At 54.6% G+C, this 22,059-nt stretch overlaps 2 protein-coding genes across 3 annotated transcripts in view; both read left to right on the top strand.

The window, feature by feature from the left end:
• KIF17 (kinesin family member 17) overlaps nucleotides 1-12,095 on the top strand; it is a 28,746-nt gene extending 16,651 nt beyond the window's left edge. The window contains exons 7-15 of one of the 2 annotated variants that reach the window (XM_080655130.1): nucleotides 1,917-2,464; nucleotides 3,748-3,834; nucleotides 4,217-4,315; nucleotides 4,864-5,051; nucleotides 6,474-6,705; nucleotides 7,694-7,952; nucleotides 9,052-9,119; nucleotides 10,431-10,551; nucleotides 11,657-12,095. In XM_080655130.1, the coding sequence (XP_080511256.1) occupies nucleotides 1,917-2,464; nucleotides 3,748-3,834; nucleotides 4,217-4,315; nucleotides 4,864-5,051; nucleotides 6,474-6,705; nucleotides 7,694-7,952; nucleotides 9,052-9,119; nucleotides 10,431-10,551; nucleotides 11,657-11,835 (1,781 nt within the window). In that variant the 3' untranslated portion in view covers nucleotides 11,836-12,095. Of the gene's footprint in view, nucleotides 1-1,916; nucleotides 2,465-3,747; nucleotides 3,835-4,216; nucleotides 4,316-4,863; nucleotides 5,052-6,473; nucleotides 6,706-7,693; nucleotides 7,953-9,048; nucleotides 9,120-10,430; nucleotides 10,552-11,656 lie in introns of both variants that reach the window. The other variant, XM_080655129.1, reaches the window with a different exon arrangement.
• A 1,914-nt stretch (nucleotides 12,096-14,009) lies between these two features.
• The window catches only part of DDOST (dolichyl-diphosphooligosaccharide--protein glycosyltransferase non-catalytic subunit), a 10,925-nt gene continuing 2,875 nt past the window's right edge, over nucleotides 14,010-22,059 (top strand). The window contains exons 1-7 of the mRNA XM_080658300.1: nucleotides 14,010-14,450; nucleotides 14,660-14,770; nucleotides 19,373-19,459; nucleotides 20,231-20,334; nucleotides 20,468-20,562; nucleotides 20,860-20,953; nucleotides 21,734-21,882. Coding sequence (XP_080514426.1) covers nucleotides 14,291-14,450; nucleotides 14,660-14,770; nucleotides 19,373-19,459; nucleotides 20,231-20,334; nucleotides 20,468-20,562; nucleotides 20,860-20,953; nucleotides 21,734-21,882 — 800 coding nt within the window. The 5' untranslated portion in view covers nucleotides 14,010-14,290. The remainder of the gene's footprint in view (nucleotides 14,451-14,659; nucleotides 14,771-19,372; nucleotides 19,460-20,230; nucleotides 20,335-20,467; nucleotides 20,563-20,859; nucleotides 20,954-21,733; nucleotides 21,883-22,059) is intronic.

Genomic DNA, 22,059 nt, shown 5'->3' with positions numbered 1-22,059 from the left:
GGGCCGTTCTGTGCGCTCCTCACAGCAGCCAGCGAGGTAGGTATCACAATGGCTCCCATTTTATAAATGAGGCAACTGAGGCACAGAGAGGGTAAGTCACACAGCAGGGAGAGTGGAGACAGGATTCGAACCCAGGCCATCTGGCCCCAGAGCCAGTGTTCTCACCCACAGCACTGCTTGCGTGGTGCCTTGGCCACAGGCTGGGGCCCTCGCCCAAGGCCAACCGAGAGTGGTAATGTATCCCCCATGTTTCATGGGTAAGTCCTTTTCTAGAGTTTCTGCATTTTTTACTGTCTCCTCTCATTTTTGAGTCCGTTACCAAAGCAACCATATCCCATAATAAGCATTCAATCATTAGTAAGAATTTGAACCTTCCTGGAAGTTTTAGTCCATATATATATATATATATATATATTAGAGGCCTGGTGCACAAAATTCATGCAGTGTGGGGGGTGTCCCTTAGCCTGGCCTGCACCCGCTCGCAGTCCGGGAGCCCTTGGGTGATGTCCGACTGCGGCTTAGGCTAAGCTGGCAGTTGGACATCCCTAGCGCTGCCGCGGAGGAGGTAGAGGCTCCCGCCACCGCTGCTGCGCTCACCAGCCATGAGCCTGGTGGTCCGTGCACGTCATAGCGACTGGTCGTTCTGCCATTCGGTCAATTTGCATATTAGCCTTTTATTATATAGGATGTATATGTATATATTAGATATATATTTTATTATTGATTTCAGAGAGGAAGGGAGAAGGAGAGAGAGAAACATCAATGATGAGAGAGAATCATTGATCAGCTGCCTCTTGCACATCCCACCCTGGGGATCAAGCCCGCAACCCAGGCATGTGCCCTGACCAGGAATTGAACCAGTGACCTTATGGTTCCTGGATCAATGCTCAACTGCTGAGCCACACCGGCTGGGTGTTTTTGTCTTCTTTTTGACATTCTAGAATGTTCCACTTCATCACTATCATCCAAACACTCGTGGTGCCAAGCAGCCCAGGCTTCCTAGTACCCACCCAAGCATTGTAAAATCCCTCTTGTCATGATGACGATATTGGACACATCATCAGTACTGTTTATTGGGCACTGCTGTGTGCCAGGCCCCGGAGAGGTGCTCAGGGAGGAGGGACTCACTGAGTCCTCACGTTGCAGGTGTGCAAACTGAGGTTTGGACAGGTTCAGGCCACTGAGCTAGGGAACGTCCGAAATGTCTCGGGGGAGCCAGACACAAGCGGCAAAGAAGTAGATGGGATGTGGGGGAGGTGGTCTAATGCCCATAGCTGGGGGCGCCAAGGAGGCCTGTGTGATCAGAGTCCGCCCAGGCTGGCAGGAAGATGCCACGCTCCGTGCACACCCAGAGGAAGGGCGAGGCAGGTTCTAGCATTTTCTGCCCCTCAGAGAGCTCCCTCCTGTCCAGTTTGAATGCTCTTCTCTGAGTGATTTTATTTGGTCTCACATTCATCCACGGTGTTCGTTTAACTCCCACGGGTCTAGCATATCCATCCTGTGGACAAGAGCCTTGAGCTGGGCACTTCAGCGGGGATCCCTTGGGGATTTGGGGGTGAAATCTGCTGTTCATCAGCTCTCACCTGGGGAGGCAGTAAGACCCATAGTCTTGCTTGTTAAAAGCAGTCCCAAGGCAGGTGGTAAGAGCCCAGCACTTCACAGCTGGGGAGGTCAGAGAATGGAGAAACTGCAGGCTGCTCAGGGAAGGCTTTCTGGAAGAGGTGGAAGGAGACAGGGTTTGAGTTCTGCTGGGGGGGCGGGGAGAGGGCTGGGGCAGCGATGGGAACCGACATCTGGGGACCTGGGGGGCTCTGACTCTTTGGGTGGTCTCTTGGAGATGGTGGGTTGGACCAGCTTCCAGGGAAGGCCTCCTCATTCCAATCTTTAAGGAGCTAAGGGAAGGTCTCTATCTGCAGAGACCGTCCTGAAGGCAGAAGTCCTCTTCAACGCCGAAGTCATGTCCAAGGCCGAGTTTGCCAACGTGTCTGAGTACACACCTGCTTTCCAGTATGAGATGCCGGTGAAGCCTGAGACTCACTCCATAAGCGACACTCCGCCCAGCGAGGGTGTCTCCAGGGCTGGGCTTCCTTCCCAGCGTGAGGACCTGCCCAGGGCGGAGACCACCACGTCCAAGAGCCCCTTGGGGTCTGATGAGTCGTCCACACTGGAAGAACCCTCCACGCCCGAGGCCTTCCCTGGGCTCCAGGAGCCCTCGAACCTGGAGCTCTCCTCTGTGCCCGCGGTGGAGGCCAAGGTCAAGTACTTCCTGGATGAGCTCAGCCAGGAGGCCCTGCTGGGGGAGGAGCCCTCCCTCCAGGAAGAGGAGCCCCAGCTGATGCCCCTGGAGCTGTTCCCAGGCCTGCACGACCCGTTTGCCGAGGTGGAAGCCAAACTGGCCAGGCTTTCGTCCACGGTGGCCCTGGCAGACGCGCCCCAGGCGGACGTACCCAAGGTCCCCATGCAGGTAGCGGATGCCATGCAGGACGCCGCCCGGGCGGGAATTCAGCAGACAGAGCTCAGCTGGGAGGCGGGTCCCTGGCGCACAGGGATGCACAGCTCCAGCTGCGGCCCCAGCTCCCACACACCATCTCGGTGGCGGCTCTGGCCTGCGGCCGGCTCAGGGCAGCTGTCCAGGGGTCTGGGAGAGACAGGCTTCGTGTGTGCTCTGTAAATGGGTAGGAAAGTTGGGATCAAGATACAGGGCTATGCCCGGTGGGCGCCTGCTCTGCGGATGAAGGGACACCCGCATGGGAGTTTGCTGAGCTGCCATGATTACACTGAGCTTCCAGGCCCGAGAGGGCTGCAGGCGGCCTTGGTCCCCCCTCAGGCTCCCGCGGTTTCAGAGCAGCAGGCTGGCAGGGTCTGCAGGGCCCCGGCTCCCACTCAGGGACCACCCGGGATCCGGCCGCACCGCTCCTCCCTCTTTTTTCAGATTGAAATGTTTTCCTTTTTTATTTTTTAAAGTATTTTTATTGACTTCAAAGAGGAAGGGAGAGGGAGAGAGAGATAGAAACATCAATGATGAGAGAGACTCATTGACTGGCTGCCTCCTGCAGCCCCCTACTGGGGATCAAGCTGGTAACCCGGACATATGCCCTTGACCGGAATTGAACCCGGGACCCTTCAGTCTGCATGTTGACACTCTATCCACTGAGCCAAACCAGCTGGGTGAAATGTCTTCCTTTTTTGTTTGTTTCTTTCCTTTCCGTGCCTTTTCTTTCCGAGGGTGTGTATGTGTGTGTATGTGTATGTGTGTATGTGTGTGTGTGTGTGTGTGTGTGTGTGTGTGTGTGTGTATGTGTGTGTATGTGTGTGTATGTGTATGTGTGTATGTGTGTGTGTGTGTGTGTGTGTGTGTGTGTGTGTGTGCGCAGAGCACAGGCCTTTGAGTCAGACAGAACTGGTCCAGGTCCTGGCTGTGCCACTCAGTGGTGTGACCTGGGGCAGTTGCTATCTGGGCCTCGGTTTCTTCATCTGTAAAATGGGGCTGATGGGTGCGTCCTGTGAGGCAGGGCAGGTAACGCTCCTGGAACACAGCCGGCGCCCTGTCTCCGCTCTCCTGTCTCCTCTCTTCCCTGTTCTCTCCCTTCATCTCATCACTCTTGTTCCTGCCCCTTCTCTCCTCAGTGACAGGCAGGAGGAGGAGGTGGGGGGGGGTGGGGAGTTGCAGGGGAGACCGGGGTGGAGCAGCAGAGGCTGACTCTGGCCCCACCGTCCCTCCTTCTCTCCCATCCGCCCTCCTGCAAGCACCCCTCCCTGACAGATGTCCCTGAGCTCAGTGACTTGGGGGCTGAAGCTGAAGCTGAGGCAGAGGGCGGCCTCCTGCCCGAGACAGTGAGTACCCTGGGCCAGCTGGCTGTGTATTGGGAGGACTTCAGGGGCCCGGTCCTTCCTGTGACACTCCACTTGTCCCCTCCCTCTCCGGCCTCAATGTTTTCATTCATAAGACGGACAACCACCCCAGCCACCCCAGCTCATCAGAGGCAAAGCCATACACAAGCTGGAGGCACTGTCAGACCCCTTATTAACCGTTAATAAGAGGCCACTGTCCAGCAGTGATTTTCCAGCTTCCCTCCGCCTCGGAACCCTTGTCCAAGGCAGAGAGGCCCAGTGTGCCTGGGGGGTGGGGCCCTGGGGCGCTGTCAGGGACCCCACCGAGGGCAAGGGGGGCATTTGGAACACTGCTGCTCTCAGACCCCACCCTTTTCTGCTTAAGAAAGCGCAGCAGGCCACAGGCAACGAGAGGAAGGCTCTAAATCTACTTACGTTTTCGGAGAGAGGAAGCCACCTGCCAGCCGCTGGGCCTGCACACCGGGTAGGAGCTGGCAGAGGGCTCGTTCTTGGCGGGCGGCGGGTGGCCGGCCAGGGGAGCCCTACGGTAAGGTGACATTGAGAGGGACCCAAGGAGGGACAGGGGCCAGGGGAGAGCAAATGCCAAAGTCCTGTGGCTGGAAAGGGCTTGACTTTCTCAGCAACAGAAAATGAGGCTGGAGAAACAGCAGGCTGGACGGGGTGGCAGCGGGGAGGCATGGAAGAAACTGGATTTTCTGCAAAGGCAGTGGGGACCCCTGAAGGGCTGTAACCAGGAAAGGGCTGAGGACAGTTTGTGCCTGCAGAGAACGGCCCTGGCAGCTTCGGGAAGCCGGGAGGCGGGCGGGAGAGGGAGGGAGGGAGCGGGTGCTGTGGGAATGGCAGCAGAGGGACTTGGTAGCTGCATTTCTGTGTAACTGGTGTCCCTAAGCCAGAGGTGACCCCCCTCCCCCATGTGAGGGCCACGATGCCCCGGGGCGGGGGGGATGGAGGCCACCGTGAGCTGCTGCCGGGGCCACCTCCGCCCTCCACTGAGGTTTCTCTGTTTCTCAGGAGGCTGACCTGGGCCAGGAAGGGGACAAAGACAAGGTGTTGGCAGCGGAGCCTGGCGGGGGCCCCGAGGCCGAGGTCCCGCCCCTGCTGGCCATGACAAGTTCCAGAAGGGACAATGTGGGCGTGGAGGTGGCAGTGCTGACCGACGACCTGATGCCCATGGTGGACCAGCAGCAGGTGATCGCCCGGTAAGCGCCGCAGCGTGGGGCTGGCGGGACCCCTCACGGGGCGGGAAGGAGCTATGCCCGGGTGTGGGGGTGCCCATAGATTCTTCCCAACTCCCCACCAAGGCTGCACAGGCCCCTTCTGGCCCCGGAGCACGCCCCGACCTGCTGTGAATGCCCGGCCTGCTCTGCCGCCCGCCAGCTCTGGGAGGCGGGTGGTGGTGGTGAGCCCGCGTCCCTGTGGAACGAGGCAACGTCTGAAAAGCTTCGTGGCGCCTTCCTGGACAGCGAGGGGTTCCCCATGAGCCTTTGCTGTGGTTGCTCACAGCCTGTTCTTTAAAGAGCAGAACTAGCCCTGGCCGGTGTGGCCCAGTGGATAGAGCGTCGGCTGCCGACTGAAGGGTCCTGGGTTTAATTCCGGTCAAGGGCACATGCCCTGGTTGCGGGCTCGATCCCCAGTTAGGGGCGTGCAGGAAGCAGCCGATCAATGATTCTCTATCATCATTGACGTTTCTCTCTCTCTCTCCCTCTCCCTTCCTCTCTGAAATCAATAAAATACATTTAAAAAAAAAATAAAGGGCAGAACTCTTGAACAAATTTGAACATTCTGGATATAAATATTTAAAAATGTATTATACATGTCTCCGCCCGATTAAACATTGTGTGCTGGATGTGTTTCTTTTGCATTAAAAACTGGGGTGTGATGGACATACACGTGAGTGTCAGGCATGCCACGCACTGATTCCATGTCTGTACACATTGCGAGAAGACTGCCAGCGTGAGTCTAGGTAACACAGTTACCACAATGTCTTCCTTGTGAGGAGGACTCGTAAAATTTATTCTCTGAACAACTGTCCGATGTGCAGTGCAGGGTTTTAACTCTAGTCTCTGCTGTACAGGACATGCCAGGGGTTATTTTCTAACTGGAGGCTGGTACCTTTGCCCACCTTCCCCATTTGGCCAGCCCACCCCCAGCCCTCCCGCCTGACGGGTCTGTGTGTCCAGGAGTGTGGCTGCCTGGCTCTGCTTCTGAGAGGCCCCGTGTCAGCGGGAGCAGCGGATTGGGCTTTGTCTGTCTGACGGGCTGCGCTCTGCATGTGCCCGCGGGCGCTGGCTGTGTGGGCATCTCCCGGCCAGGGCCTGGCTGTCTTCCCATCACCAGGTTCCTGGGAGCACAGCGGAGCCTGCGCTGCTGCTCACCATCAGCTCTGGGAGGCGGGTGGCAGGTGGGTGAGCTTGGGGTCCAGGGGAGATCCTCGCCCTTCCCGTTGGGCACAGCCACCGCCGTGGTAGAGTGAGGTCCGGTAGGAACCCTGGTTCGGGCCCTGAACCTGCGGCCTCGCCTCTCGGAGCCTCAGTGGAGGCCTGTGGGAAGCGGGGTTGTTGGGAGGGCTCCATGGGTCACAGCAGGTCCTGTCACGCGTGCTTTCCTCTCCACGCTGGCAGGCTGCAGCTGTTGGAGCAGCAGGTGGTCGGTGGGGAGCAGGCCAAGAACAAGGACTTGAAGGAGAAGCACAAGCGACGGAAACGCTATGCGGACGAGCGCAGGAAGCAGCTGGTGGCCGCCCTGCAGAAGTCGGACGAGGACAGCGGGGAGTGGGTGCTGCTCAACGTCTACGACTCCATCCAGGAGGAAGTGAGGGCCAAGAGCAAGCTGCTGGAGAAGATGCAGAGGAAGGTGAGGCCCTCGCGGAGGCGCCACCGCCCCGCCCCGCCCCCGGCTCTAGGCGGGCATTCATTCACCCTTTACACACCATCTGTTAGCGCCCACTGTCCGTGCCCTGCTGTGGAAGCAGCCACAGGTCAGGGGTGTCTGCTGTCCTGGGGCTTCCTTTTAAAAATATATATATATATATTTATTGATTTCAGAGAGGAAGGGAGAGGGAGAGAGAGAGAGAAACATCAATGATGAGAGAATCATTGACTGGCTGCCTCCTGCACATCCCACAACCCGGGCCCGCAACCCGAGCATGTGCCCTTGACCAGGAATCGAACCATGACCTCCTGGTTCATAGGTCAATGCTCAACCTATCTGTGACTACCCGTTGAAGGGATTTTTATTCACATTGGGGTGCTGTGTTGCGTTTTTAATGTCTGGCTCTATGCCCTTGTGCTGTGGGGGGATTTTCTTCTGAAATGCACTGACTCACATTTTCTGTTTCTTGTGGTAGCTCTCTTCTGTTTATTTCATAACGACACAGCAGTTACACTCAAGAGAAATGAAAATATGTCCACACAAAAACTTGTACACTAATGTTCATAGCAGCATTATTCATTATTGCCCAAAACAAGCATAAATGTAAGGAATGTGGCATATTCACCCAACGGGATATTATTCAGCGTAAAAGGAAGTGCTGATACATGATACAACCTGGTGAACCTTGAAAACACTATGTTACGTGAGAGAAGCCAGACACAAAAGATGACAGTGTATGATTCCACGATTTCATTCATAAGAAATGTCCAGAATAAGCAAATTTATAGACAGGAAGTAGATTGGTGGTTGCCTAGGGCCGGGGTTGGGAGAAGTGGGGAATGACTAATGAGTGCGGGGTCTCTTTTTGGGTGATGAAATGCTCTAACACTGATTGGGATCATGGCCGCACAAATCTGAATACACTAAAAGCCACTGCATTAATTGTACACTTTAAATGCCTCGTTTCCAGCTTCGGGCGGCAGAGGTGGAGATCAAAGACCTGCAGTCGGAGTTTGAGCTCGAGAAGATCGATTACTTGGCCACCATCCGCCGGCAGGAACGTGACTTCCTGCTCTTCCAGCAGCTGCTGGAGCAGGTGCAGCCCCTGATTCGCCGGGACTGTAACTACAGCAACCTGGAGCGGGTCAAGCGCGAGTCCTGCTGGGACGAGGAAAACGGCTTCTGGAAGATCCCGGAGCCCATGGTCATAAAAACCAGCCTCCCAGTAGGTCAGGAGCCTGGCTGGCCCTCGGCCCTCCCTCCCCTCCTCCACACTTGGCTACCCTGCAGACTGACCGGGAGCCCTGGGCCTCGTCCTGCTGGCTGTGGGTGAAACAGACACGTGACCCCGAGCTTCCAAAACATGGGGGGCCTGAGAGAACGGTGTGTTCTGAGTCAGACAGGTGTGGGTTGGAATTCTGGCTCCATCACTCCCTGTGTGACCGCTTTGGGACTCAGTGTCCTCATCTGTGAAATGGGGATTAATAACAGCACCTTAAAGGGTGCGGGCGGCTTAAAATGTGTTAATACACGCAAAACCCTCAGAGCCACGCCAGGCACATCTTAAATGCGGGGTGCCCTGCAGCATCATTGTGATCCTGTCCTTTCACCTCCCAACCATCCTGTGGAGGACAAGGCCCATTCACCTGGTTTACAGGAGGAAGTGGAATCTCAGCGTGAGCGCCTGTCAGCCACAGCATGAGGCACAGGGCCAGGGATGCACACGAGCTGTCCCCTGCAGGCCTGGCTCAACTTCCGCCTTTGCACTGACCTCTGTGACCTTTAGACGGTCACAGTCCCTCTCGGCCTTTGGTGCTCTCATCTTCGCAAAGAAGGGGTGGGATAAGATGGTCTTCAAGGCGCCTCCACCTCCATCGAGTCTCAGAGTCTGGCCCGACTGACAGTGGCTCTTTCTGCAGCCACGTGGCTGGCTCTGCCCATGCAGAGAGCAGCAGCTGTGACAGCCCACAGGCCCCCGCCAGTTCTCCCCTGGTCAGAGTGTCGTCCAGGTCCCATGTCTCTAGTGTTTATGGCCACTGACACCATCTCTGCTGAAACTCCAGGCAGCTGCAGCCTTCCTCCCGCCCCCACCAACCTGCCATCTTGCCTGGAAGCAGGGGAATGGCTTCTTTGGGGTCTGAGCCCTCCTGTTGTGTTTCCCAGAGGCATCCCTTTGCTTGGGCCGGGAAGTCCTCCCTTGGCCCCAAGCCTGAGCCAGGCCTAACGCCCTCCCCCTCCCCCGCCAGTGGAGAGAGGGCTGCAGCCCACCCTGCCCTTCCGCCCCCACAGCGAGCAGCAGACACTTCAGCTTTTGTTTTCTCGTAGCAGTTTCAACAGGGCTGCAGAACAAACCAGCCCGCAAAACCTCCGCAGCAGACAGCGGCGAACTAGGCATGGTAAGACCCCGGGAGAGGGCGGGGGTGGGGCTGAGGGGACTGGCCCCAAGGTGCATTACCACGGGAGCTGGACTTCTACTTCCGTCTGCCCTGAGGATTCAAGCAGGGGGCTGGACCTGGGTCCTTCCTGTGTACCTGTGGGCACCTAGACCTTCAGCCCCACTGGCCCTCATTCAAAGCCACGCATGGTCGTGACGACCAGAGGGGAAGGAGATGGTTCATGTGGGCCCAGCTGCTGGGGAAGTACAGAGGCGTCCGCTCAAATCCCAGGGCCCCCGCAGTACAGTTTGGTTCCCTGGGCCCTGGCTGGTCTAAAGCTCTGATTGGCTGCTTTTGATAGCTTAACCATATGAAAAAGGGCAAGTTGTTTCTGAAAAACACCCAAACATCCTTACCCTGGGACCACTAAGGGGTTATATTAGTCAGAATGCTTTTACTTCCGGTGATAGCTACCCAAAGTAAACAATCACAAGCAAAAGGGGGAATTGACTGGTGCATGTTAAGAGGACCAGTTTCAGGCATGGCTGGATCTAGGGGCTCAAACAGTCAGGCTTCCCTTCGTATTCCAGCTTTGGACTCAGTCAGGCTTTCTCCAAGTGAGAAAGGCAGGAGAGATGGCTGCTGGCAATTAGTGACCCAACAGAGAGACCCGGTCTCTTAGAGCATCCTCACACCAATGCTTGTGCAGATTCTGATCTGTTCTGCTGGGCCTGGGCCTGCTCTTGGACCAAGGACTATGTCCAGAACATGGAGTTCTGTGATTGGTCCAGTGTGGGTCACATGTCCAGCTGTGTAGCAAGGGGTGGGTGGGTGGGAGTGGTGGTATTAGGACACTCTGAATGATCACCCCACCAGGACGATGTCAGGGGGAGAAGGATAGGTCCCTGAATGAAGAGATTTAGGATGAAGAAAAGTCCACAATAGTTGTTGGTGATAAGATTGGGACCCCAATTCTAATGATCATAAGCGTGCCCCTGAGCTGAGCACTGTATTACCTCTTCTGTGATGTGTCATGATGGGTTTGGGTGTGTTGTGTTGAGCTGGCCCTGATGGAGCTGGCACGATGCTCTCTGTTGAGGTTTGCAGGAGGGAATGAGGCACTTCCCATTCCCAAGGAAGGGGTGGAGGTGTGTAGCCTCAGCTGGATCCCACCCCAGGAGGCCAGGTCTGTAGCGGATACATCTGAGCGGGCAGTGGGGCCAGGGAAGCCCCATCCCACCAGGCTTGTGGAGGCTGCTGAGCCCTGGGTGAGGGCCCACATAAGAGCTGCACAAATAAGGGGTCTTAACCCGTGAGGATTTGGGATCTCAGCAGGAAGAAGACCGCTACAAGCTGATGCTCAGTCGGAGCGACAGTGAAAATATTGCCAGTAACTACTTCCGGCCAAAGCGGGCCAGCCAGATCCTCAGCACAGACCCCATGAAGAGCCTCAGTGAGTGCCCTGCCCACCTCTCGTCCTCCAGCCTCTTCCCGAGAGCCATGTAGGCCCTCTGCCAACTGGGAGGGGCGTGAAGGGGTGGATGGAGTCAGGCAGGCCTGGGTCCTCAGCTATTCAATGAGGGGAGACACAGGAGCAGGTAAAATGAAATGGGGAAACGGCCCAGCCCAGGGCCTGGCACGTAGTAAGTGCTCAATACACAGACTCCCCTTTCCTCCTGGGGGAGACGTGCTATTCAATTCATCTGCCTCCCCTGACAGGCACTAGCCCCCCAACACTGGTCAGGGCCTGGCGTGGGGCCACAGGACTCTGGTCAGTGACCCGTTCCCTCAGCTGCCAGGACACTGGCTTTCCCCTGAGCCCTGGGGGCAGACAGGGTCACAAAAGCCAAACACTTTCAGAAGCAAGAATTGAAAATCACTTCATTCTTCTGCTTTTAAAGACTGTAGGACTTCCAGTAAAATATCCACGGAAAGCACATCTCAGTCCTGTATGGAGGTTATGTAAGAGACAAAGCGGGTGGAGTTGAGGAATAAGGAAAGAAAGGTTGGGCAGGAAATAAACTAACATCAGCTGAGACCCTGGCACTGTGCCCACACGGCAGGTGAGGAACCTGAGGCCCAGAGAGGCTCAGCCTGGCATCTCTGACCGAGCTCAGGGTGGCTGCAAGGGATGTCTCAGGCTGGCCTAAATCTGACCGGCTGCTTCTGATAGCTTAACTTTGTAGAAAAGGGAACGTTGTTCCTGAAAAAAAAAAAAAAAACAAAAACCCACCAAAAATCTATTCTTAACCTAGGACCACTGAGGGGTTTTCTTCCAGGTGAGGCCGCCCTTCAGGAAATGGTGGGGCTGGGCTTTGAACCCAGGCTTGTCTGGCTTGAGATCCCAGGCTGTGTCCCAGCCCAGACCCTCTGGACGCAGACATAGTGCTGGGTCTGAGGCCCCAACCAGAGCAGCGTCTTAGAACTTGGGGTCCTAGCAGTGGGACCAGGGCTCTGGCTGGGTGGGGGCTGGGCCGGGGGCTGCACCCACACGCAGTACTGTCTTTCCATACCTGCACTCCTGGCTCACCAGCGCCCTCCGTGCCTCTCCTCCACAGCACATCACAGCTCGCCGCCAGGCCTCAGCTCCCCCCTCGGCAACAGCTCTACCATCCCACCCGCCCAGGCCCCCGAAATGCCCCAGCCCCGGCCCTTCCGCCTCGAGTCCCTCGACATCCCTTTCACCAAGGCCAAGCGCAAGAAGAGCAGAAGCAGCTTTGGCAGTGAGCCTCTGTGACCACAGCTGCCTGCTGGGGGCTTCCGTGACTGCCAGGCCCTCCGGGGCAGCCCCAGCTGGGCCTCCTCTCTCCTGCCCCCGCGGGGACAGGGGCGCTTGAGGGGGCCCTCGCCCTGGAGGACAAATCCCCTTCCCTGTTCCCCAGAGAGCCCACTTCTGCCCGGGCGGGAGCCCCGCAGAGCTGGACCATCCTTGGAAAGGCCCACTCCAGCTCCCAGTGCCACATCAGTATTGCCACCTACTCACCTGCCACGGAGCCCGCCATCTGTGCCCACCAGCGTTTGGTGCCTCCATGGGCTCTGCCTCAAGGCCTTCACCAGCAGCCCCGACAGTGTGGTCAGCACCCTCCCCATGGATCGAGCTCAGCATGTCGGTGCTGGAAAACTGCCTCTGTCCAGCTGGCCCCACTTCCCGGGGGAAGCCCCGCAGGCCGGGTGCGAGGCCTGAGCAGCTGCCCCCTGCTGCCCGCTGCCCGCTGCTCTGTGGCCCAAGGAGACCGCTCCACATGAAGCTGCCCCAATAAACTGTCTTTCACCTACAAGCCCCCTTCCCTGGTTCTCTGGCAGCGGCACTGGGCCCCTCCCTGCCTGGAAGCTCTTCCTGGGGCAAAGGGTCTTAAGTAGCTGAGGCCATGAGGACAGACAGGCTCCAAAGTTCCCGCGATGCTTTCCCCAGCGCTTGTTTCTGGGGAAAGCATCTGAACTGTCATTAGACTCAAAGGATCTGCGGCCCAGGAAAGCAGAGCCCTTGTTAGGAAACAGGCTGCGGCATGCGGAGGCCCAGGGGAGGCCCAGGTTGGGTCGAAACCGGGCGCCCTGACGTGGCCAGAAACGAATCCAGGCCACCCCAGCAACCTACGCCACGCCCTCCCCTTGTTCCTTGTAGCCCAGGCCTGCCTCCTGGGAGGGGCTCATACGCTTGAGGGAGAAGTTTTGGCCTTTGGTGCTGTCCTGAGCCTCATTTCACTCTGAGTCTCATCTGTGAAACAGGGATAAGCACCCACCTCCTAGAGTTCATGTGAAGGTAAAATGAGGTAGTATCTAAAGTTCCGGTGCACAGCAGGTGCTCCGGGTCAGCCCATCCTTCCTCCTCTGTTTTATATTAGTTACTGTGGCTCAGGCCACAAACCACGTGCCTGGGCCAGGGAGCTCACATCCTGGAGAAGCTGGGGTGGGGTGGAGGGTGCTTAGGTACCTACTGAGGCAGGCTGCAGATACACTTGGAATAAGAGGCAGCCAGGTCTTCATGGGAACAAAGTCCCCTTGCTGAAGGGAGCAGCAGCAGGTATTGGGGCGTGGGGTGGGGGGCTCCCATAAAGGATGCAGAATATCTGGGGAGGCTTAAGATGGGAATGTGGGGAGGAAGAGGGAGCTGCATGAGCAAAAGGCAGGACGTGGGGAAGCTGAGGGTGTGTTAAAGGTCAGAGGAGACCTGTTCCAGGTAAGCCCTGGGTAGGGACTAAGAGGAGTACGAGCTGCAGACCTGAGAGTGAAGAGCCTTTGGGTGTCCGTGGGCTGTGGCCGACTCCTAAGCAGCGGTTTGAGTTAGTGGCGGACTGAAGTCTTGGAGCTGCTTGTGGTAGCTCTCACTTAGACCTGTGATGGCCTGAGGCAGGTCGGAGGTGAGCCCTGCCCCTGATCCATGTAGAAGGGGTGGGAGCCAACATTACTGAGAGGTTGCTCGGCCTAGCCCTGCACTAGCGCCTTAACCGGCTCTAGTCCTCCCAAGAGCCCAGGGCTGTTCCGAAGGCACACTGATGGGTAGGCGAGCTGCCTCCAGCCATTTTATTTCCAGCCTAGAACCGTGGCCTGGAGAGGAGTGAAATCCCGGGGTAAAGGGGCTAGTGAGGGGCAGAGCTTGGGAATGAGCCTAATTAGAGCTTTTTTTGTCGCTAGGCTAGTCCATCGCCCTTTCGCTGCCTGCAGCGTGGGCCACCAGGCAGGGCAGGCCAGGCCACGCCAAGGACCCTGGGCCCGCAAGCCGCGGGAGTCTAAAGTGTCCCTGTCCCAGGTCTTTTTTTTCCAATCTCTTCCTCTCTGGAGATGGTGGAGGTGGGGCCTGGTTCCCAGTCCCGAGACTGTCCTGGACCAGAGAGAAACGAAAAGGTGGTCCAGGGAGGCCACTGTCAAGACCACGTGAGGCCGGACCGCTCAGACTAAGCGTCCTGTTGATTGGCCGGGGCTGCAGAGCTGTCTCTCTAGGATTGAGCCGTTTTCTTTTGGAGGCGGAGCCTCGCGCCCCTTCAGCCAATAGGACTGAGAGGTTCCGCCTACAACCGAGGCACTTCCGGTGGTGCTCCTGGCTCGGTTCCTATCATCTGAACGGCGGCTCCTGGAGTCCGGCCCCGGCGTCCCCAGATCACTTCCGGGTGGAACTCCAGGATCCCGAGCCGCGATTGGCTAGATAGGGTACTTCCGGTGCCCAGGTGCCCTGGTTCTTTGGCAGGAGTAGAAAGATGGAACTTGTCGCTGCCGCCCGCGTTTGGTCCCTCTTGTGGCTGCTGCTACTCCTCCCCTCGCTTGGCTTGGTCGGCGCCAGCGGTCCCCGCACCCTAGTGCTGCTGGACAACCTCAACCTGCGGGAGACTCATTCGCTTTTCTTCCGGAGTCTGAAGGGTGAGACGGGGATCCGAGGGGGCGGCGGGTGAAAGTCTGAGTTTGGAAAGGTCCCCCAGCCCGAGGGCAACGGCCACCCTCCCTCGCACTCGTTTTCCACGAGCGGGCCGCCCAGGTCTGGCCTGGCGTTTGGGGGTGAGGGGAGGGCTGTCGTGGTCTCTGCAGCGGTGGTTTCCCTCAGCCTCATTGCCTGTTTTCTCCTTGTGCAGATCGGGGCTTTGAACTCACATTCAAGACCGCAGATGACCCCAGCCTGTCTCTTATTAAGTACGGGGAGTTCCTCTATGACAATCTCATCGTCTTCTCCCCCTCGGTAGAAGGTAAAGGCTGCGCGTCACCCCCACAACCGGGATGGTAGGGTCAGGACTGATCTGTCACTTCGTTCTGGATCTTGGGCACGTTCTGGGTCATGGGATGGGTCACTAGCCCTGTCCACAGCTGCTGCCAATGAAGAGGAACGTGTTAACTTCTATCCTGGGCTAATCAGGGCACAGCTTCTTAAAAGATACAGCTGAGGATTGTAGGGTCAAGTGTTGCCACAGACCATGGAGCCTGGGGCCCTGCTAATCTAAGTGAATTTGCTCTGTAAAGCGACTGATAGGAAAGATGGAGAACCCAGCAGGGCTGGCCTGGGTGGAAGGAGGAAATGGCATGCTGTTAATAGGGTGTGCTGTAAAGAGGCTGTAGCAGACGAGCTTGTGGATTCCTAGTTCTCAGGCTGAAAAAGAGCCTGGCAATGATCTAGCCTAGCTCCCTGTTTGAGGCTGGATGGATGAGGTAGACAGAATGAATATCTTCAGTATTCCTGTGACAGAGAACTTACGCGGCAGTCAACTCCACCACTGGACAACTCTATTGCGTTCTTACATTAAATTGGAATTTGCCTCCTATTTCCTACTTTATTTGGGGTGGGGGAGAGGAGGAAGGGGTTTCTTATACTCCTCAGGGCCTCAGAGAGGAGGGCTAATGCTTTGATTACAGGCACAGCCTTCACGTAATCATAGCTGGTTCAGCTGGTTCTTCTCTAGACTTAATACCCCCCCCCCCCCCATTCCTTTGGCTGTTTCTCTTTGCCGAGCTTTTGGTGGGCATCTAGTCATTCTCTTCTTTAGTGGCTTCCATTTATCTTTTCCTCCGAGGGCTCAGGTTGTCCCTGTCTGGGGTAAGACAGGACTGCCATTTCTTCCTTCAGCTGATGAAGCTCCGAGGGCTCAGGTTGTCCCTGTCTGGGGTAAGACAGGACTGCCATTTCTTCCTTCAGCTGATGAAGCTCAGGAAGGCTTTTGTTTCATTGGCATCTACTTTATTCTCTCGTTCATGTGAGGTTGGATTCAGCCAGATCCCTGAAGTATTTTTCTCTAGGCTCCCAACAGTTACCATGATTCCCCCACCTCCCCTGCAAAATGTGCCTTTGGTGTTCGCTTTTCGGAGGCAAGTGTAGTTGGGTGGAAGTGAGCCCAGGTTGTACAAATGAAAATCTTCAGGTTGCTGGGGGCGGGGGGCGGCCGTGAATGGAGCCTTCAGCTGGTTAATTGGCGTTTGCCCAATTTCTTCTGTGTCTGGAGCTCTGAAAGAGGTCCTCACAGCAACAGAGAGCCTGCCCCTGGGGAGTTCTTTCAGTCCGTCTTTGAGGTGATAAGAGTAAGGACCTGAAATGAGATGCCAAACCCTGTGTGGGGGGTACACGGTGGAGCGCAGGAGCCGTCTGCGTTGTGCTCAGGAGGTAGAGTGGGAGTGTCGCTGAGGAGGGGGGAAACGGTGGGTGAGACAGGGAGAAGGTGGAGAAGATGGGTGGGAGAAGGTAGGTGTCAGAGAGCCTAATAGTGTTTCCCAAGTGTTAGTCGACTTCCCGTACCTCCTTCATATTTACCATATTCCATATCACCTGTGTGAATAATTAGTATTTTTCTTTTTTTATTTTTATTTTTTAAATATATTTTATTGATTTTTTACAGAGAGGAAGGGAGAGGGATAGAGAGTTAGAAACATCGATGAGAGAGAAACATTGATCAGCTGCCTCCTGCACACCTCCCACTGTTTTGTGCCCGCAACCAAGGTATGTGCCCTTGACCGGAATCAAACCTGGGACCTTTCAGTCCGCAGGCCAACGCTCTATCCACTGAGCCAAACCGGTTTCGGCTAGTATTTTTCTTTAAACTGACTTTTTAAAAACTAAAATAACATTTTAAAAGGAACCCAGTAATGAACCCAGTATCGCCACGGAAATGGAGTCGGTGTCACCCTTGCCTTCAGGAGAAGGCAGCTATAAATAGGTTACCTGCAGTGCTGAGTTCTAACGGATTCTGTTCTCTGTTCCCTGCGAAGGCTTTGAGCCGAGGCGTCCTCTTACAAGAGGAGATGAGAAAGTGAGGGAAGTGTTAAAGCCCAGTATCAAACTGAGACACTCTCTCTGACAGAGGAACTCTCTCTTTGAGATTTGACGTTATTTAAAGCTCTGCCCCACATCACCTTGTCATCTTTTCTGTCCTTGGCAGAATGGGTCCCACACTTTGGGAAACATGGCCGCAGTCCTTCGGGCACTCCTGGGAGGAGGCTTGTATCTGCTGGTGGGGGTCAGGGTAAGGGTTTGGTCCCTGCTTCAGGGGCCCTTCTGTGGTCCTGGGACCACCGCTAGCCCTCTCGGGTGTGAGAACGCTGGCCTGGCTTCCGTTGTCGAGTCAGTGGGTTCCTTGTCCTCTTTAGGATCAGGAAGCTTCCAAGTTGAATTCAGTAAAGCAATGACTACAGAAGAAGGATCCTCTGTACCCCCAAAATCTGGGCCCCTTTTTGTAGGTAGGGAAATGGGCTTAGAAAGGTGAAGGGATGCCTAGATTTAAGCCCAGGTGTCTCCACTTCAGCAGCGGCACTCTTGACATTTTGGACTGGACAATTCTTCATTGAGAGGGCTGTCCTGTGTACTACAGGATGTGTAGCAGCATCCCGGGTCCCTCTACCCACTAGATGGCAGTACACACGCCCCTGGTGACAACCAGAAATGTCTTAAGGCATTGTCCCTAAGGGGACCACTGTACTGTAAGGAGCTGTTACTGAATTGTCTAAGACCGATGGCCTCTGTAGGAGAGTGGATGGCGGCTTTGTAAATGTAGTATGAGAGGTTGGGTTCCCAGATACATGTTCTGTCTGAGCCTGAAGGAAAAGTAAGGTGCTTTGTTTTTGTTATTTATGTGAAAATTACCAAATTAAAGAGGGTCATTCTCATATGCAGATCTTTACAGCTAGTTTTGGATGCTTATGGCAGACACCTGACCAAATTGACCAAAAAAGGATATAATCTCATAATTACGGATGTTGGAAATTAATGACCCTTTTTAGTGATCACTTTTTTTTTTTTTTTTAAAGCACAGTATATGAAGTGGCTCTGTTATGGCTACAATGGATATAAACCTGTAGGATTTCTAGAAAAAACTCTACTCATGTTGGGCAAATGAGTACTAGTCTCAGTGACAGACAGCATCATCCTTAGAGTCAAAAGTGCTCTTTCTCAGACAACTTAGATGGAAGTGAAGTTGATGGGCTCTTGCAAACTATGTTAGGTGACCCCCAGAGTGGCTCTAAAGGTGTAGGCCAGTGGTCGGCAAACTGCGACTCACGAGCCACATGCGGCTCTTTGGCCCCTTGAGTGTGGCTCTTCCACAAAATACCACGGCCTGGGTGAGTCTATTTTGAAGAAGTGGCATTAGAAGAAGTTTAAGTTTAAAAAATTTGGCTCTCAAAAGAAATTTCAATCGTTGTACTGTTGATATTTGGCTCTGTTGACTAATGAGTTTGCCGACCACTGGTGTAGGCAATGAGTTTGAATGAAGTTGTTTCATGAAGTGAGTGGGAAAATGCAGCATTTCTAAACAAATATTTTATATAGAGGCCTGGTGCATGAAATGCGTGCACTGGGGGTGGGGGGCCCTCAGCCCAGCCTGTGCCCTCTTGCAGTCTGGGACCCCTCGGTGGACATCCCTCTTATAATCTGGGACCCTTCACTCCTTACTGCCTGCCTGCTCGCTGCTCCTTAGCACTGCCTCGGAGGCGGGAGAGGCTCCCGCCACCGCCGCTGCACTCGCCAGCCGTGAGCCCGGCTTCTGGCTGAGCAGCACTCCTCCTGTGGGAGCTCACTGACCACCAGGGGACAGCTCCTGCATTGAGCGTCTGCCCCCTGGTGGTCAGTGCACATCATAGCGACTGGTTGTTCTGGTCATTCGGCCGTGATGGTCGTTTAGGCTTTTATTATATAGACTAGAGGCCCGGTGCATGAAATTCGTGCACGGGTAGGGTCCCAAGGCCTGGCCGGCGATTAGGGCCAGTTGGGGCCTTCCAGCTGCCTGCAGGGCCTTCCTTCGTTCTGCACTGCCCCCTGGTGGTCAGCGCACATCATAGTGAGTGGTCGAACTCCTGGTTGATCTAACTCCCGAGAAGACAATTTGCATGTTAGCCTTTTATTATATAGGATTATATAGATTAGAGGCCCGATGCACAAAATTCACGCAAGGGGCTCAGCCCCCGCTACGGTGGCAGCTGCCTCTGCCTCAGCCCCCATCCGCTGTGGTTTCATCCAGAAGGTCATCTGGTCTAATTAGCATATTATGCTTTTATTATTACAGAGGTAACTTGAAGAGTGTATAAATAACTTGACAACTATAATTGGTGGGTGTTTGACTATTTAATTTATACTTGTAAAAGTTGAATTCGAGCCATTATTTTTGGATCATCACATTGGGAAAAACGGGAGAATTGCCCTGTATCAGGACATATATGGTAAACATTCCTCTCGTTTTGGGCCTCCAGAGGGCCATATTCTGTTATTGATTGTGGCTGGTCTGCTCCCTCCCCTTCTCCGCCTCCCCCACCCCCCATGTCAGAGGAGCAGTGAGAGGAACCTTCTGGATCACTGAGTCTGGTACTTTTTTCAGATTTTGGCGGCAACATCAACGTGGAGACCATCAGTACCTTTATTGACGGTGGAGGCAGTGTCCTGGTAGCTGCCAGCTCAGACATTGGTAGGTCTGATCTCAAAGTTCTGGTGCTTCCCCCATTTCTCCAGGAAGCTTGGAGAGCTTTACAGATGGAAGCTGCCAGATTGACCTTCATTGGGTGGTCCTTGCCAGGGAGTGAGTGAGGGAACTACAGAGCCACTTAGTCCCTCCTGGCCTGTGACCAGAACCAATGAGATGCGGGTCCTTTTAAGGGCTGGAAACCGTTTTTCTCTGTTTTTGTCCCCTCCCCCACCACTCTTGTTTTGTGGTGATTCTTTCCTTAAAAAGAGGAGACACGTAGGGAGAACCTAAATGTCTAATTGGGTAGAATACAAAGCATTGGACAAATTTTTGTTTTGTTTACTATTTTGGAAAATTTTAAAGATACTTCGAAGTAGGAAGAACCATGAACAACACCTGGCCAATCTTGTTTCACCTTTTTCAGTATTGACAGCTTTTAGAACCACATGGTGGGGGGCGGGGGTTGGTGAAGTGATGATGAGGAAGAGAGAAACCTTATAAGCCGGGGCTCATTCAGGTCACGTTTGCTGAGGTGGTACTCTGCTTCAAAGGGGGTCTTGTGCGGAACCAAGGGAACCGTGTGTGTGTGGAGGGAGAAGGCCGGGTGTTAGTTGTTGATTTTTACCATGCTGTCGCCTAGGAATCCAGCTGGTGATGCTGCAGGGCCCTGGGGATGATTGGGAGAGTGAATCATAAGGATGCCAGGGCAAGTGACATAGCTTGGCCCAGGCCCATCCCTAAGGGCTCAGCCACGCATCTCTTGGGTCTGTGCAGGTGACCCTCTTCGCGAGCTGGGCAGTGAGTGTGGGATTGAGTTCGATGAGGAGAAAACAGCTGTCATTGACCATCACAACTATGACATCTCAGACCTTGGCCAGGTAATCAGACCATCACTTTCCAGGTGTAGTCCCATGTAGCAAAGCTTACCCTAGTAACCGTGCAGGAGTCGGGAGGGACCCCTGGCTGGGGGGCACCTCTCCCTGACCACCGGCCTCCCCTCTGCTGTTGCAGCATACGCTCATTGTGGCCGACACTGAGAACCTGCTGAAGGCCCCGACCATTGTTGGGAAATCGTCTCTAAATCCCATCCTCTTTCGAGGTGTTGGGTGAGTGAGCAAGGAGAGGCCAACAAAAACCTGCGGGGAGAGGGGTCACTTTGTTTGGTCAGGAAACCTACCAGACTTGTGACTATTTGGGCGTATTCCTTCCTCCAGAAGATGCAGGTGGGATTAAGTCATAATGTAAGAGTCAAAACTTCATAGTGACAGCAAGAGGAGAGCTAAGTGTGTGCCTGTTAAGGAAGTAGGATTCACTCCTGCGAAGAGATGGCCCTTAGGGAGCCCCAGGTCCTTTGGGCTCAGTTCTTGGGGTCTGAGTTGGGTGGTTCTCTTTTCCTTCCCCAGGATGGTGGCTGATCCTGACAATCCTTTGGTGTTGGACATCCTGACAGGCTCTTCCACCTCGTACTCCTTCTTCCCAGATAAACCTATCACCCAGGTGAGGGGCCTTTGCAGACTCGAGACCCCATCTCCTGGGCCTGGTAGCAAAGCGCTTTTTTATTGAAGAGGAGAACTAAGCTGGTAGTAAAGTGCTTTTTTATTGAAGAGGAGAACTAAGCTGGTAGTAAAGTGCTTTTTTATTGAAGAGGAGAACTAAGCTGGTAATAAAGTGCTTTTTTATTGAAGAGGAGAACTAAGCTGGTAGTAAAGCGCTTTTTTATTGAAGAGGAGAACTAGGCTGGTAGTAAAGCGCTTTTTTATTGAAGAGGAGAACTAAGCTGGTAGTAAAGCGCTTTTTTATTGAAGAGGAGAACTAAGCTGGTAGTAAAGTGCTTTTTTATTGAAGAGGAGAACTAAGCTGGTAGTAAAGCGCTTTTTTATTGAAGAGGAGAACTAAGCTGGTAGTAAAGCGCTTTTTTATTGAAGAGGAGAACTAAGCTGGTAGTAAAGCGCTTTTTTATTGAAGAGGAGAACTAAGCTGGTAGTAAAGCGCTTTTTTATTGAAGAGGAGAACTAAGCTGGTAGTAAAGCGCTTTTTTATTGAAGAGGAGAACTAAGCTAGAAGTAAAGCGCTTTTTTATTGAAGAGGAGAACTAAGCAGGGAAGCACACACTGCTGAGGCTGGTGAACGAGGAGCAGGGCAGCGGGGAGTGGGCAGAGTGGTGTCTCAGGTAGGGCCTAGGTTGTTCAGGTCTAGCCTGCGGTCCTCTTGCGCTAGGGGCCCAGCGGCTGTCCTTTGCCCTGGCTCTTGGGGATGACACCCTCATGTTGCTCCTAGTATCCCCATGCAGTGGGGAAGAACACCCTCCTGATTGCTGGGCTCCAGGCCAGGAACAACGCCCGGGTCATCTTCAGTGGTTCCCTCGACTTCTTCAGCGATGCCTTCTTCAACTCGGCAGTGCAGAAGGCCATGCCCGGCTCCCAGAGGTAGATGCCAGGGGACTTAGAGGCCTGTGGTCTGGGTGATGGGGTCTGTGCAGAGGGGGAGGACTCCGATGGGGAGGAAGAAGCCTTTTGGCTAACAGTGTCAGAGGCTAAGTATCTTTAGGTGCGTTAAAATTACTTAAGGGTTTGACTTTGTTGCTCTATTGGTAGTGCGGGCAC

Source organism: Plecotus auritus, assembly GCF_963455305.1.
Source record: "Plecotus auritus genome assembly, chromosome: 2".
Lineage (NCBI taxonomy): Eukaryota > Metazoa > Chordata > Mammalia > Chiroptera > Vespertilionidae > Plecotus > Plecotus auritus.
Note: the sequence above shows the minus strand (reverse complement) of the source record. Positions and strands in the feature narration are given on the sequence as shown.